Source organism: Silurus aristotelis, assembly GCF_946808225.1.
Source record: "Silurus aristotelis genome assembly, chromosome: 11".
Lineage (NCBI taxonomy): Eukaryota > Metazoa > Chordata > Actinopteri > Siluriformes > Siluridae > Silurus > Silurus aristotelis.
Genome location: NC_139584.1, coordinates 30554972 through 30569971, shown reverse-complemented (window position 1 = coordinate 30569971; position 15000 = coordinate 30554972). Strand labels below are relative to the sequence as shown.

At 45.8% G+C, this 15000-nt stretch overlaps 2 protein-coding genes across 5 annotated transcripts in view; one reads left to right on the top strand and one right to left on the bottom strand.

The window, feature by feature from the left end:
* Positions 1 to 15000, bottom strand: part of LOC310732793 (uncharacterized protein) — a 339677-nt gene that overhangs the window by 177590 nt on the left and 147087 nt on the right. The window lies entirely within an intron of this gene.
* ghra (growth hormone receptor a) overlaps positions 1 to 15000 on the top strand; it is a 37128-nt gene that overhangs the window by 14720 nt on the left and 7408 nt on the right. The window contains exon 2 of the mRNA XM_083553461.1: positions 6354 to 6458. Within this exon, the coding sequence (XP_083409587.1) occupies positions 6362 to 6458 (97 nt within the window). The 5' untranslated portion in view covers positions 6354 to 6361. The remainder of the gene's footprint in view (positions 1 to 6353; positions 6459 to 15000) is intronic.

Genomic DNA, 15000 nt, shown 5'->3' with positions numbered 1-15000 from the left:
CCACTGCATCACATACAGGAATGTTACTGTAATGGAAATCACAACATGGGCTCAGGAACACTTCCAGAAAACATTGTTGGTGAACACAATCCACTCTGCCATTCACCGTCACCGGCTAAAACTCTATAGGTCAAAAAAGTAGCCGTATCTAAACATGATCCAGAAGCTCAGGTGCTTTCTCTGGGCCACGGCTCATTTAAAATGGACTGTGGCAAAGTGGAAAACTGTTCTGTGGTCAGACGAATCAAAACTTGAAGTTCTTTTTGGAAAACTGGGAAGCCATGTCATCCGGACTAAAGAGGATCAGGACAACCCAAGTTGTTCTCAGCGCTCAGTTCAGAAGCCTGCATCTCTGATGGTATGGGGTTGCATGAGTACGTGTGGCATGGGCAGATTTATTACACATCTGGAAAGGCAGCATCAATGCTGAAAGGTATATCCAAGTTCTAGAACAACATATGCTCCCATCCAGACGTCGTCTCTTTCAGGAAGATCTTGCATTTTCCAAAATGACAATGCCAGACCACATACTGCATCAATTACAACATCATGCTGTGTAGAAGAAGAATCCGGGTACTGACATGTCCACCTGCAGTCCAGAGCTTTCACCCAGAGAAAACATTTGGCGCATCATAAAGAGGAAGATGCGATTAAAGAAGAGCTGAGACAGTTGAGCAACTAGAAGCCTGTATTAGACAAGAATGGGAGAACATTCCTATTCCTAAACTTGAGCAGCTTGTCTCCTCAGTCCCCAGACGTGTACAGACTGTTATAAAGAGAAGAAAGGATCCCAACCATAACCCTAACTCAAATTTTTTGGGATGTGTTGATGCCATGAAATTTAAAATCAACATATTTTTCTTTTAAAATGAGACATTTTCTCAGTTTAAACATTTGATACATCATCTATGTTGTATTCTGAATAAAATATTGAAATAAAAAAACTTCCACATCATTCATTCTGTTTATATTCACATTTTGTTCAGTGTCCCAACTTTATTTGGGTCGGGTTTGTATTTGATGACGTTGCTGTAATAAGACGTTCTGAGTTCTGAAACCTCCTGCAACATTCTGGCACATAAACTCTAAAGGTCAAAGGTCACAAAGAATCACTACTGGGCCTCTAGAGAACAGGAAAACTCTGTCAGCCAATCAGAAACCAGGGAGGAGTTAAGCTCCCCCCACTGACACACAAGTACACACACACACACATGCACACAAACACAAACACATTTGAAGAAGTGCAGAAAATCGGAATACTCAGTATCTGTAACATTACAGAGAGACACAATAATTACAACAGACAAAAAGAAAAAACATGTACACGTGTCTATTTGTGTGGGTTTTGTGTGTGTGTGTGTGTGTGTGCTTGTGTGTTTGTGTTTGAGAGAAAGATTGTGTGAGTGGGTGTATGTGCCTTGTGCGCATGGGTTTGTGTGTGTGTGTGTGTGTGTGTGTGTGTGTGTGTGTGTGTGTGTGTGTGTGTGTGTTGGGGGGGTGGGGTTATAATAAGACTCAGGGCAGGAACATTCCTGAGTGAGGTGGTGACGCTGCAGAGCGCTGCAGTGCAACACACACTTTAACCCCTGTGTGTGTGTGTGTGTGTGTGTGTGTGTGTGTGTGTGTGTGTGTGTGTGTGTGTGTGTGTGTGTGTGTGTGTGATGACATCACACTGTAAGGTTGTAACAGTATAATGGTATAATGTAATAATGCTGTAACCTGCTCATTTTCGGTCTGTAAGGTTTTGTACAGTTGTTATTTTTTTTGTCATGCATACGCACGCACACACACACACACACACTCACACGTGCACGCGCACACACGAATGTGCATTATTAGACTGTTAGTACAGTGTGTTATTAGTGTGTGTTATTACAGTGGGTTAGTACAGTGTGTTATTACAGTGTGTTAGTACAGTGTGTTATTACAGTGTGTTATTACAGTGTGTTAGTACAGTGTGTTATTAGTGTGTGTTAGTACAGTGTGTTATTAGTGTGTGTTAGTACAGTGTGTTAGTACAGTGTGTTATTACAGTGTGTTATTACAGTGTGTTAGTACAGTGTGTTATTAGTGTGTGTTAGTACAGTGTGTTATTACAGTGTGTTAGTACATTGTGTTATTACAGTGTGTTATTACAGTGTGTTAGTACAGTGTGTTATTAGTGTGTGTTAGTACAGTGTGTTATTAGTGTGTGTTAGTACAGTGTGTTAGTACAGTGTGTTATTACAGTGTGTTATTACAGTGTGTTAGTACAGTGTGTTATTACAGTGTGTTAGTACAGTGTGTTAGTACAGTGTGTTATTACAGTGTGTTAGTACAGTGTGTTATTACAGTGTGTTAATACAGTGTGTTATTACAGTGTGTTAGTACAGTGTGTTAGTACAGTGTGTTATTACAGTGTGTTATTACAGTGTGTTATTACAGTGTGTTAGTACAGTGTGTTATTAGTGTGTGTTAGTACAGTGTGTTATTAGTGTGTGTTAGTACAGTGTGTTATTAGTGTGTGTTAGTACAGTGTGTTATTACAGTGTGTTATTACAGTGTGTTAGTACAGTGTGTTAGTACAGTGTGTTAGTACAGTGTGTTAGTACAGTGTGTTAGTACAGTGTGTTATTAGTGTGTGTTAGTACAGTGTGTTATTAGTGTGTGTTAGTACAGTGCATTAGTACAGTGTTATTACAGTGTGTTAGTACAGTGTGTTATCAGTGTGTGTTAGTACAGTGTGTTATTAGTGTGTGTTAGTACAGTGCGTTAGTACAGTGTTATTACAGTGTGTTAGTACAGTGTGTTATTAGTGTGTGTTAGTACAGTGTGTTAGTACAGTGTGTTATTACAGTGTGTTAGTACAGTGTGTTTGTACAGTGTGTTAGTACTGTGTGTTAGTACAGTGTGTTATTATTGTGTTAGTACAGTGTGTTAGTACAGTGTGTTATTACAATGTGTTAGTACAGTGTGTTAGTACAGTGTGTTATTATTGTGTGTTAGTACAGTGTGTAAGTACAGTGTGTTATTACAATGTGTTATTACAGTGTGTTAGTACAGTGTGTTATTAGTGTGTGTTAGTACAGTGTGTTAGTACTGTGTGTTAGTACAGTGTGTTATTATTGTGTGTTAGTACAGTGTGTAAGTACAGTGTGTTATTACAATGTGTTATTACAGTGTGTTAGTACAGTGTGTTATTAGTGTGTGTTAGTACAGTGTGTTAGTACAGTGTGTTTGTACAGTGTGTTAGTACTGTGTGTTAGTACAGTGTGTTATTAGTGTGTGTTAGTACAGAGTGTTATTACAGTGTGTTAGTACAGTGTGTTAGTACAGTGTGTTATTAGTGTGTGTTAGTACAGTGTGTTAGTACAGTGTGTTAGTACAGTGTGTTAGTACAGTGTGTTAGTACAGTGTTTTATTACAGTGTGTTAGTACAGTGTTTTATTACAGTGTGTTAGTACTGTGTGTTAGTATTGTGTTAGTACAGTGTGTTTTTACAGTGTGTGTTATTACAGTTACAGTGTGTTAGTACTGTGTGTTGGTACAGTGTGTTATTACTTTGTGGTAGTACCATGTGTTATAAGTGTGTTATTATTGTTATTACAGTATTTCAGTACAGTGTGTGATAGTGTGATAGTGTGATGTTAGTGTGATGGTGTTATGTTAGTGTGATGTTAGTGTGATGTTAGTGTAATGGTGTGATGTTAGTGTGATAGTGTGATGTAAGTGTGATGGTGTTATGTCAGCAGGATGGTGTGATGTTTGTGTGATGATGTGATGTTAGTGTGATAGTGTGATGTGAGTGTGATGTTAGTGTGATAGTGTGATGTTAGTGTAATGGTGTTAGTGTGATGTTAGTGTAATGGTGTTAGTGTGATGTTAGTGTAATGGTGTGATGTTAGTGTGATAGTGTGATGTTAGTGTGATGTTAGTGTAATGGTGTTAGTGTGATGTTAGTGTAATGGTGTGATGTTAGTGTGATAGTGTGATGTTAGTGTGATGTTAGTGTAATGGTGTTAGTGTGATGTTAGTGTAATGGTGTGATGTTAGTGTGATAGTGTGATGTTAGTGTGATGTTAGTGTGATAGTGTGATGTTAGTGTAATGGTGTTAGTGTGATGTTAGTGTAATGGTGTTAGTGTGATGTTAGTGTAATGGTGTGATGTTAGTGTGATAGTGTGATGTTAGTGTGATGTTAGTGTGATAGTGTGATGTTAGTGTAATGGTGTTAGTGTGATGTTAGTGTAATGGTGTGATGTTAGTGTGATAGTGTGATGTTAGTGTGATGTTAGTGTAATGGTGTTAGTGTGATGTTAGTGTAATGGTGTTAGTGTGATGTTAGTGTAATGATGTGATGTTAGTGTGATAGTGTGATGTTAGTGTAATGGTGTTAGTGTGATGTTAGTGTAATGGTGTTAGTGTGATGTTAGTGTAATGGTGTGATGTTAGTGTGATAGTGTGATGTTAGTGTGATGTTAGTGTAATGGTGTTAGTGTGATGTTAGTGTAATGGTGTTAGTGTGATGTTAGTGTAATGATGTGATGTTAGTGTGATAGTGTGATGTTAGTGTAATGGTGTTAGTGTGATGTTAGTGTAATGGTGTTAGTGTGATGTTAGTGTAATGGTGTGATGTTAGTGTGATAGTGTGATGTTAGTGTGATGTTAGTGTAATGGTGTTAGTGTGATGTTAGTGTAATGGTGTTAGTGTGATGTTAGTGTAATGATGTGATGTTAGTGTGATAGTGTGATGTTAGTGTGATGTTAGTGTGATAGTGTGATGTTAGTGTAATGGTGTGATGTTAGTGTGATAGTGTGATGTTAGTGTGATGTTAGTGTGATAGTGTGATGTTAGTGTAATGGTGTTAGTGTGATGTTAGTGTAATGGTGTTAGTGTGATGTTAGTGTAATGGTGTTAGTGTGATGTTAGTGTAATGGTGTTAGTGTGATGTTAGTGTAATGGTGTTAGTGTGATGTTAGTGTAATGGTGTTAGTGTGATGTTAGTGTAATGGTGTGATGTTAGTGTGATAGTGTGATGTTAGTGTGATGTTAGTGTAATGGTGTTAGTGTGCTGTTAGTGTAATGGTGTGATGGTTGGCGTGTTTCCTCGTGTGTATTTGAGGTGTTAGAGGATGTGGAGGATATAGCGCCATGAGAACTGTTCCACACAGAGAGGTCACTGAGGAGGTTTCTCCTCACAGAGCAAAAATAACCTGCTGTTCCAACCACATGCAATTAGTGAGCGTGTGTGTGTGTGTGTGTGTGTGTGTGTGTGTGTGTGTGTGTGTGTGTGTGTGTGTGATGACAGTGTAAACAAGCTGTGCTGAGGTCTAAGTGACAAAAGAGCAGTGTGTGGATGTGTTTATGGTGCGAAGGAACATAAGCGAGAACATGAAGCTCGGATTTTCAGACAGTAAACACCACATCTCCTCATTCTCCATCTTTTTCTTTTCCTTTCCAATCTTTTTCTCCCTCCATCTACTCCTCTTCATCTTTATCTCTTTCCCATTCTTTTGTGACACCTTCACCTTCTCTTCCTTCTTTTTATTTTGCTCAGTCTATTTCTCATTGTCTTCTTCATTTCTTCTAATTCTTTATTTCACGTTCTACTCCAGCAGATACATCCAGAGCTTCAGTTACTGTGCATTAACTTCAGAATAGAGAAGAAGCTCAGTGATTTCAGGAATTTCAGCTGTGAAATGGGTGTCAGTTGGTGGTGGTTTCAGTATTTTTGGTGACCTTCTGAGCTTTTCACACACAACAGTTTTTTAGTCAGAGTTTACAATATAGTGAGAAGGTCAGAGAAAAATGACCAGAGCTGACAGAAAGCACACATACACACATTCAGACAGGAAAGTGTGGTTGAGGTTTGGGGTCAGCTGATCAGAGAAGAACCTGACTGAAAGCCTGCATGAAGAAGCAGGAGCTCTGATGTTTCTAATAAAGCGGCCACTGAGTGTACAGTGTGTGTACATGATCGAAGATATAAATAAATGCTCTGTGGTCACATGCTCACACACACTCTAAATAACACACACACACACACACACACACACACACACACACACACACACTTTCTGTAAATATCATCTGAAGAATTCATGTACAGCTGTGTAGAAATGTGTAGTTGTGCAGTGTTGTGGAAAGTTGTCCAATGTTGTGTAGAATTGTGTACAGTTGTGTAGAGTTGTTCAGTGTTGTGTAGAGTTGTACAATTGTGAAAAGCTCAAACATTTGTTGTGTTAATTATATTACTAAAAAATATACAATATACAAAATAGTGATGTGTGTGTGTGTGTGTGTGTGTTGTGTGTGTGTGTGTGTGTGTGTGTGTGTGTGTGTGTGTGTGTGTGTGTGTGTGTGTGTGTAAGCAGCTGAGGCCATGCTGAGTCATCTCTCTCTCAGTCTTATCTGTGTGTTGGGACTCCTGAACACAAGCACACAAGGAATCGAACATGATATGGGGCTCGTCACATCAGGTAACAAAGTCACACACACACATGCACTCACACACACACACACACACACACACACACACACACACACACACACACACACACACACACACACACACACACACACACACTCTCTTTTTTTCTGCAACTAAGCTTTATTTATGTAACACAGCTGGTTGGAATTAGGGAGAGGTTCACTGAGGGAGAGAGAGAAAGAGAGAGAGTTATGTAAGTGTTTTTTCTTGTTGCCAGATAAAGGAAATTCACTACACACTGCAGAGCTTGTTGGAATGAAACTGACCACACACATGCACACACACAATTTTACACACACACAAACACACACACACACACACACACACACACACACACACACACACACACACACACACACACACACACACCCTTCCCCCTATACACTGTGTGTATAGTTTGTGCTTGTGTGTTTCTGTATATGACAGTGTGTGTGTGTGTGTGTGTGTGTGTGTGTGTGTGTGTGTGTGTGTGTGTGTGTGTGTGTGTGTGTGTGTGTATGACAGTGTGTGTGTGTGTGTGTGTGTGTGTGTGTGTGTGTGTGTATGACAGTGTGTGTGTGTGTGTGTATGTGTGTGTGTGTGTGTGTATGACAGTGTGTGTGTGTGTGTGTGTGTGTGTGTATGACAGTGTGTGTGTGTGTGTGTGTGTGTGTGTGTGTGTGAGTGTCAGTGTGTGTGTGTATGACAGTGTGTGTGTGTGTGTGTGTGTGTGTATGACAGTGTGTGTGTGAGTGTCAGTGTGTGTGTGTATGACAGTGTGTGTGTGTGTGTGTGTGTGTATGACAGTGTGTGTGTGTGTGTGTGTGTGTGTGTGAGTGTCAGTGTGTGTGTGTATGACAGTGTGTGTGTGTGTGTGTGTGTGTGTGTGTGTGTGTGTGTGTGTGTGTGTGAGTGTGTGTGTGTGTGTGTGTGTGTGTGTGAGTGTCAGTGTGTGTGTGTGTATGACAGTGTGTGTGTGTGTGTGTGTGTGTGTGTGTGTGTGTGTGTGTGTGTGTGTATGACAGTGTGTGTGTGAGTGTCAGTGTGTGTGTGTATGACAGTGTGTGTGTGTGTGTGTGTGTGTGTGTGTGTGTGTGTGTGTGTGTGTGTGTGTGTGTATGACAGTGTGTGTGTGTGTGTGTGTGTGTGTGTGTGTGAGTGTCAGTGTGTGTGTGTATGACAGTGTGTGTGTGTGTGTGTGTGTGTGTATGACAGTGTGTGTGTGAGTGTCAGTGTGTGTGTGTATGACAGTGTGTGTGTGTGTGTGTGTGTGTGTGTGTGTGTGTGTGTATGACAGTGTGTGTGTGTGTGTGTGTGTGTGAGTGTCAGTGTGTGTGTGTATGACAGTGTGTGTGTGTGTGTGTGTGTGTGAGTGTGTGTGTGTGTGTGTGTGTGTGTGTGTGTGTGTGTGTGTGTGTGTGTGAGTGAGTGTCAGTGGAGGATGAAGAACATAAACCATGGGGTTGAGATAAAGTAGAGACACTCAGTGTGACTGTAGTAAAAGTGTCCCTTAAACTGTCACTTCATTAAAAGTACAAATGTTTTTACCTTCAAATGTACTGAAGTTTCCAAAGTAGTGATTTATTATAACTTTAATGTTCCTGTGATCATTTTATCACAAGATTCTTCACTTAATCTCCTCAGTTTCTGTGTAAAGACTCGAATGTGACTCTCAGCACTGATCTATTAATAGAATGAGATTAAAGACTCAAACACTGATTGATTTCTACTATAATTATTATTGCATATAAAACCTTTAAATAAAAACGTGTAAACGAGGTCACGTGTGTGGTGGTGAGTTCCAGTCTGGAGTTTCTTCATCATTTATTCCTCTCTAAATGTTCTGCTTGATGTTGAACTGATGCTGAACTGGATGTTGGTGATCAGAACACGTGTAAAACAGAGCGTGCGCTCGATCCTGATTGGTGACTCGCTGCGTGTTTCACCAGTCACGTTTTTATCCTCGTTAATAAAAAGAAACGAGTGATTTCACTAAATGTAGTAAAAAGTGAGGGATTTGAGTGTGAAATGTGAAGTTACAGTAAAAATCTCCCCAAATAAAATAGTTCAGTAAAATACAGATACACAAATAAACTACTGACTTTTCCTTCAGTACTGTTCAGCAGTGGTTTAGAGGAGGTTTCTGGCTGTGATTACTGGAGCGTGATGGAGGGCAGGTATGTGATGGAGAGGGAAGTGTAGTCTGGAACGTCAGTGTGTCAGGTGGAGTTTTTGTGGACTAAAGCACAACTCGCATCACGCTGATGTTCTGAGCTCATTCTGAACCTCGTACTTCAGTAAAAGCGGCGTCTTGCTGGAACACAAACTCCCCTGGAATGATGTTAAAGCAGATGTGAGGAGTCTGTGAGCTGCTGCATCTCTGGGGTCACGTCCATCAGCACACTGAGGTCAGATGTAGGAGTGTTTATGATCAAACTGTTGGGCTGTTTGATATTTTTCATGAAGTATTTTTATTAATACAATTCTGTGATCAGAGAGGAGGTGTGATGATCACAAGATCAGATGAAAATGATGAACAGAAACTGCATTAAATATGAGACATTTCGAGATCTTTGTGATCGGTGGTTGCAGATGATCACCCTGAGATTTCACACTTCACTCTTACAAATCCACCTTTCATACACACACACACACACACACACACACACACACACACACACACACACACACACACTTCGGTACCACATGTAGAGTTCTCTGTTCTGTCCCAGCACCACACAGTCAGGCTTGGTTCCTCTCAGAACCTTCAGAACATCTCCACGTCAGCATACAGAACCTCCCTCAGAGCTCGTGTCTCTTCTTCAGTATGATTTCCCGAACGAGAGCCGTCACTTCCCTCCTGATTTCCTCCATCGGTTCCTCCGGCTTCCACACATGCAGGACCTGACCCTCAGCACTCACCAGGAACTTCCAGAAGTTCCACTTGGGTATTTGTTGAACTGATTCTGTGTGTCAGTCAGAGACATTCTGTAAACACTCCAGCGACGGTAACGCAAACACAACCATAAAACACACACACTCCAGACTGATGTTTATTAGTAACACAACACTGCAGTGTAAATACATACTGTACTACAACTTCTAAATACACTTTTAAAGAAGTGTAACACTAAATCAGACCATCCTCCCTGCAGTGTGTGTGTGTGTGTGTGTGTGTGTGTGTGTGTGTGTGTGTGTATGTATATGTTTGTGTGTATATGAACATGTAAGTTTGTGTGTGTGTGTGTGTGTGTGTGTGTGTGTGTGTGTGTGTGTGTATGAAAGTGTGTGTGTGTATGTATATGTTTGTGTGTATATGAACATGTAAGTTTGTGTGTGTGTGTGTGTGTGTGTATGAAAGTGTGTGTGTGTATGTATATGTTTGTGTGTATATGAACATGTAAGTTTGTGTGTGTGTGGAGCTGTGTGGAGTAGTGCGGGGCTGTGTTGAGTAGAACGGGGCTGTGTGGAGTAGAGCGGGGCTGTGTGGAGTAGAACGGGGCTGTGTGGAGTAGAGCGGGGCTGTGTGGAGTAGAACGGGGCTGTGTGGAGTAGAGCGGGGCTGTGTGGAGTAGAACGGGGCTGTGTGGAGTAGAGCGGGGCTGTGTGGAGTAGAGCGGGGCTGTGTGGAGTAGAACGGGGCTGTGTGGAGTAGAGCGGGGCTGTGTGGAGTAGAACGGGGCTGTGTGGAGTAGAGCGGGGCTGTGTGGAGTAGAACGGGGCTGTGTGGAGTAGAGCGGGGCTGTGTGGAGTAGAACGGGGCTGTGTGGAGTAGAGCGGGGCTGTGTGGAGTAGAGCGGGGCTGTGTGGAGTAGAGCGGGGCTGTGTGGAGTAGAGCGGGGCTGTGTGGAGTAGAGCGGGGCTGTGTGGAGTAGTGCGGGGCTGTGTGGAGTAGAACGGGGCTGTGTGGAGTAGAGCGGGGCTGTGTGGAGTAGAGCGGGGCTGTGTGGAGTAGAGCGGGGCTGTGTGGAGTAGAGCGGGGCTGTGTGGAGTAGTGCGGGGCTGTGTGGAGTAGAGCGGGGCTGTGTGGAGTAGAGCGGGGCTGTGTGGAGTAGTGCGGGGCTGTGTGGAGTAGAGCGGGGCTGTGTGGAGTAGAGCGGGGCTGTGTGGAGTAGTGCGGGGCTGTGTGGAGTAGAGCGGGGCTGTGTGGAGTAGAACGGGGCTGTGTGGAGTAGAGCGGGGCTGTGTGGAGTAGTGCGGGGCTGTGTGGAGTAGTGCGGGGCTGTGTGGAGTAGAGCGGGGCTGTGTGGAGTAGAGCGGGGCTGTGTGGAGTAGTGCGGGGCTGTGTGGAATAGTGCGGGGCTGTGTGGAGTAGAGCGGGGCTGTGTGGAGTAGAGCGGGGCTGTGTGGAGTAGTGCGGGGCTGTGTGGAGTAGTGCGGGGCTGTGTGGAGTAGAGCGGGGCTGTGTGGAGTAGAACGGGGCTGTGTGGAGTAGAGCGGGGCTGTGTGGAGTAGTGCGGGGCTGTGTGGAGTAGTGCGGGGCTGTGTGGAGTAGAGCGGGGCTGTGTGGAGTAGTGCGGGGCTGTGTGTGTGTGTGTGTGTGTGTGTGTGTGTGTGTGTGTGTGTGTGTGTGTGTGAGTGTGTGTGTGTGTGTGTGTGTGTGTGTGTGTGTGTGTGAGTGTGTGTATATGAACTCACTGAGCAGTTCCTGTCCCTAAATGAGAACAGACTCATCCCTGCTGTTAACGCTGATGTTTTGTTCTGAACATTTTATTGAAATGTTTTAATTAGCCGATCGTGCTTGTGTGTGTGTGTGTGTGTGTGTGTGTGTGTGTGTGTGGTTGGTATCCTAGATACAGCAGTCACAGGAAAACATTTTTTCCACCTGTAGATTTGAGCGTTTTGTTGTTCTGTATTTGGAGAGTTTGTATCTGCAGCTCACCATCTTGTTGTGTAGGTTACAGACACGGACACATCCGCTTCATCATCCCTCCATCATCTCTCATCATCCCTCCATCATCTCTCATCATCCCTCCATCTATTACAATATATCACACACCAGATACACTCTCCATCTGCACTCGCATTTTTCCTAATCAGAGTCCATCTCTTTCTTTTGATGTGTGGAAGTATGCGGCATTGCATAAGTAGTGTGGGGCTGTGTGGAGTAGAGTGGGGTAGTGTGGTGTTGTGTGGAGTAGAGTGGGGCTGTGTGGAGTAGTGTGGAGCATTGTGGAACAGGGTGGGGTATTGTGGAGTAGAGTGTAATAGTGTGGAGTAGAGTAAAGTAATGGGTGTCAGTGTGGAGTAGTGTCGAGTAGTGTGGGGCAGTGTGAAGTAGAGTGGAGTAGTGTGGAGTAGTCTGGGGCAGTGTGGAGTAGAGTGGGGCTGTGTGGAGTAATGTGGGGCTGTGTGGAGTAGTGTGGAGTAGTCTGGAACAGTGTGGAGTAGTGTGGGGCTGTGTGGAGTAGTCTGGAGTAGTCTGGAGCAGTGTGGAGTAGAGTGGAGTAGTCTGGAGCAGTGTGGAGTAGAGTGGAGTAGTCTGGAGCAGTGTGGTGTAGAGCGGAGTAGTGTGGTGCTGTGTGAAGTAGTGTGGGGCAGCGTAGGGCAGGGGGGAGTGTGGAGTAGTGTGGGGCAGTGTGGAGTAGTGTAGGGCTGTGTGGAGTAGTGTGGTGCTGTGTGGAGTAGAGTGGGGCTGTGTGGAGTAGTGTGGTGCTGTGTGGAGTAGAGTGGGGCTGTGTGGAGTAGTGTGGGGCTGTGTGGAGTAGTGTGGGGTTGTGTGGAGTAGTGTGGTGTTGTGTGGGGCTGTGTGGAGTAGTGTGGGGCTGTGTGGAGTAGTGTGGTGCTGTGTGGAGTAGAGTGGTGCTGTGTGGAGTAGTGTGGGGCTGTCTGGAGCAGTGTGGAGTAGTGTGGTGCTGTGTGGAGTAGTGTGGGGCAGCGTAGGGCAGGGGGGAGTGTGAAGTAGAATGGAGTAGTGTGGGGCATTGTGGATTAGTGTGGTGCTGTGTGGAGTAGTGTGGGGCAGCGTAGGGCAGGGGGGAGTGTGAAGTAGAATGGAGTAGTGTGGGGCATTGTGGATTAGTGTGGTGCTGTGTGGAGTAGTGTGGGGCAGCGTAGGGCAGGGGGGAGTGTGGAGTAGAATGGAGTAGTGTGGGGCATTGTGGATTAGTGTGGGGCAGTGTGGAGTAGTGTGGGGCTTTGTGGAGTAGAGTGGGGCTGGGCTGTGTGGAGTAGTGTGGGGCTGTGTTGAGTAGAGTGGGGCTGTGTGGAGTAGAATGGGGCTGTGTGGAGTAGTGCGGGGCTGTGTGGAGTAGAGCGGGGCTGTGTGGAGTAGTGCGGGGCTGTGTGGAGTAGAGCGGGGCTGTGTGGAGTAGAGGGGGCTGTGTGGAGTAGTGTGGGGCTGTGTGGAGTAGTGCGGGGCTGTGTGGAGTAGAGTGGGGCTGTGTGGAGTAGTGCGGGGCTGTGTGGAGTAGAGTGGGGCTGTGTGGAGTAGTGTGGTGCTGTGTGGAGTAGTGTGGGGCAGCGTAGGGCAGGGGGAAGTGTGGAGTAGAATGGAGTAGTGTGGGGCAGTGTGGAGTAGTGTGGGGCAGTGTGGAGTAGTGTGGGGCTTTGTGGAGTAGAGCGGGGTTGTGTGGAGTAGTGCAGGGCAGTGTGGAGTAGAGCGGGGCTGTGTGGAGTAGAGCGGGGCTGTGTGGAGTAGTGCGGGGCTGTGTGGAGTAGAGCGGGGCTGTGTGGAGTAGTGCGGGGCTGTGTGGAGTAGAGCGGGGCTGTGTGGAGTAGAGCGGGGATGTGTGAAGTAGAGCGGGGCTGTGTGGAGTAGTGCGGGGCTGTGTGGAGTAGAGAGGGGCTGTGTGGAGTAGAGCGGGGCTGTGTGGAGTAGTGCGGGGCTGTGTGGAGTAGTGCGGGGCTGTGTGGAGTAGTGCGGGGCTGTGTGGAGTAGAGAGGGGCTGTGTGGAGTAGAGCGGGGCTGTGTGGAGTAGTGCGGGGCTGTGTGGAGTAGAGCGGGGCTGTGTGGAGTAGTGCGGGGCTGTGTGGAGTAGTGCGGGGCTGTGTGGAGTAGAGCGGGGCTGTGTGGAGTAGTGCGGGGCTGTGTGGAGTAGTGCGGGGCTGTGTGGAGTAGTGCGGGGCTGTGTGGAGTAGAGTGGGGCTGTGTGGAGTAGAGTGGGGCTGTGTGGAGTAGTACGGGGCTGTGTGGAGTAGTGCGGGGCTGTGTGGAGTAGTGCGGGGCTATGTGGAGTAGAGTGGGGCTGTGTGGAGTAGAGTGGGGCTGTGTGGAGTAGTGCGGGGCTGTGTGGAGTAGTGCGGGGCTGTGTGGAGTAGTGCGGGGCTGTGTGGAGTAGTGTGGGGCAGCGTAGGGCAGTATAGGGCAGGGGAGCAGTGTGACTCCTGTCCCAGAGGACTCTTGATTATGAGTATCTGCAGCTGCTGAACAGAAAGTGGTGTAGATACACACAGACGGGTAAATTTTATTTGTCCACTGAAATGTGATGATTGGAATTTCACTCGAATTGAAACAAGTTGTAGAGCAGGACTGTGTGAAAATGTGAAGATGAACATGGTGTAAGTTCTGCACTGCACGTGGAGGAACCGTCTCACAGTATTTACTGAATGTTTGGCATTTAGTATTTACACCTCAGTGAATGTGTTCAGGATTGAGAGTGGGTTTTGTTTGTGTGTATGTGTGTGTGGGTCAGTCTGTTAGATTGTGTGTAGAATGATCTCCTGCTTGGTGACGATATCAGTGTGAGCTCGGGGCTCTGCAGGGTTGTGATTAATCCTGCTGAAGGAGCACGAGTTCAGTGCAGGAGGAAATCAATCGCTCGTCTACAGCCTGATTTACAGCCACACTAAATCAACAGCAGCAGGCGGAGGAGAACTGCAGGAGAAGGACCAGGTCCTGGTGTAGAACACTGAGAGACGCTTCACTTCACTGCCTTAATGATCCACCGTGGCTCCTCTTTCTCCTCAGTGAGGAAGAGGAGTGAGAGCATGATCAGCATCACCATTTACATCTTGTTACAATTTTCATCAATTAATTAAACACAACACACTCCCATAATTCAGATCAACATCATACACAGCTCCACAAAAATACGCACTCTGTCAACAACAACAACAACAACAACAACAATAATACAGCAGGATCAAGATCACATCTGGAGCTCGGTGGTGACATGAGGTTTCTGCGATCAGAATTAGATTAGAGGCAAACCACACACCACAGACACTCCCACACACCACAGACACGCCCACTCCCACACACCACAGACACTCCCACACACCACAGACACGCCCACTCCCACACACCACAGACACTCCCACTCCCACACAACACAGACACTCCCACACACCACAGACACGCCCACTCCCACACACCACAGACACTCCCACTCCCACACACCACAGACACTCCCACACACCACAGACACGCCCACTCCCACACACCACAGACACTCCCACCACCACAGACACGCCCACTCCCACACACCACAGACACTCCCACACACCACAGACACTCCCACTCCCACACAACACAGACACTCCCACACACCACAGACACGCCCACTCCCACACACCACAGACACTCCCACTCCCACACAACACAGACACTC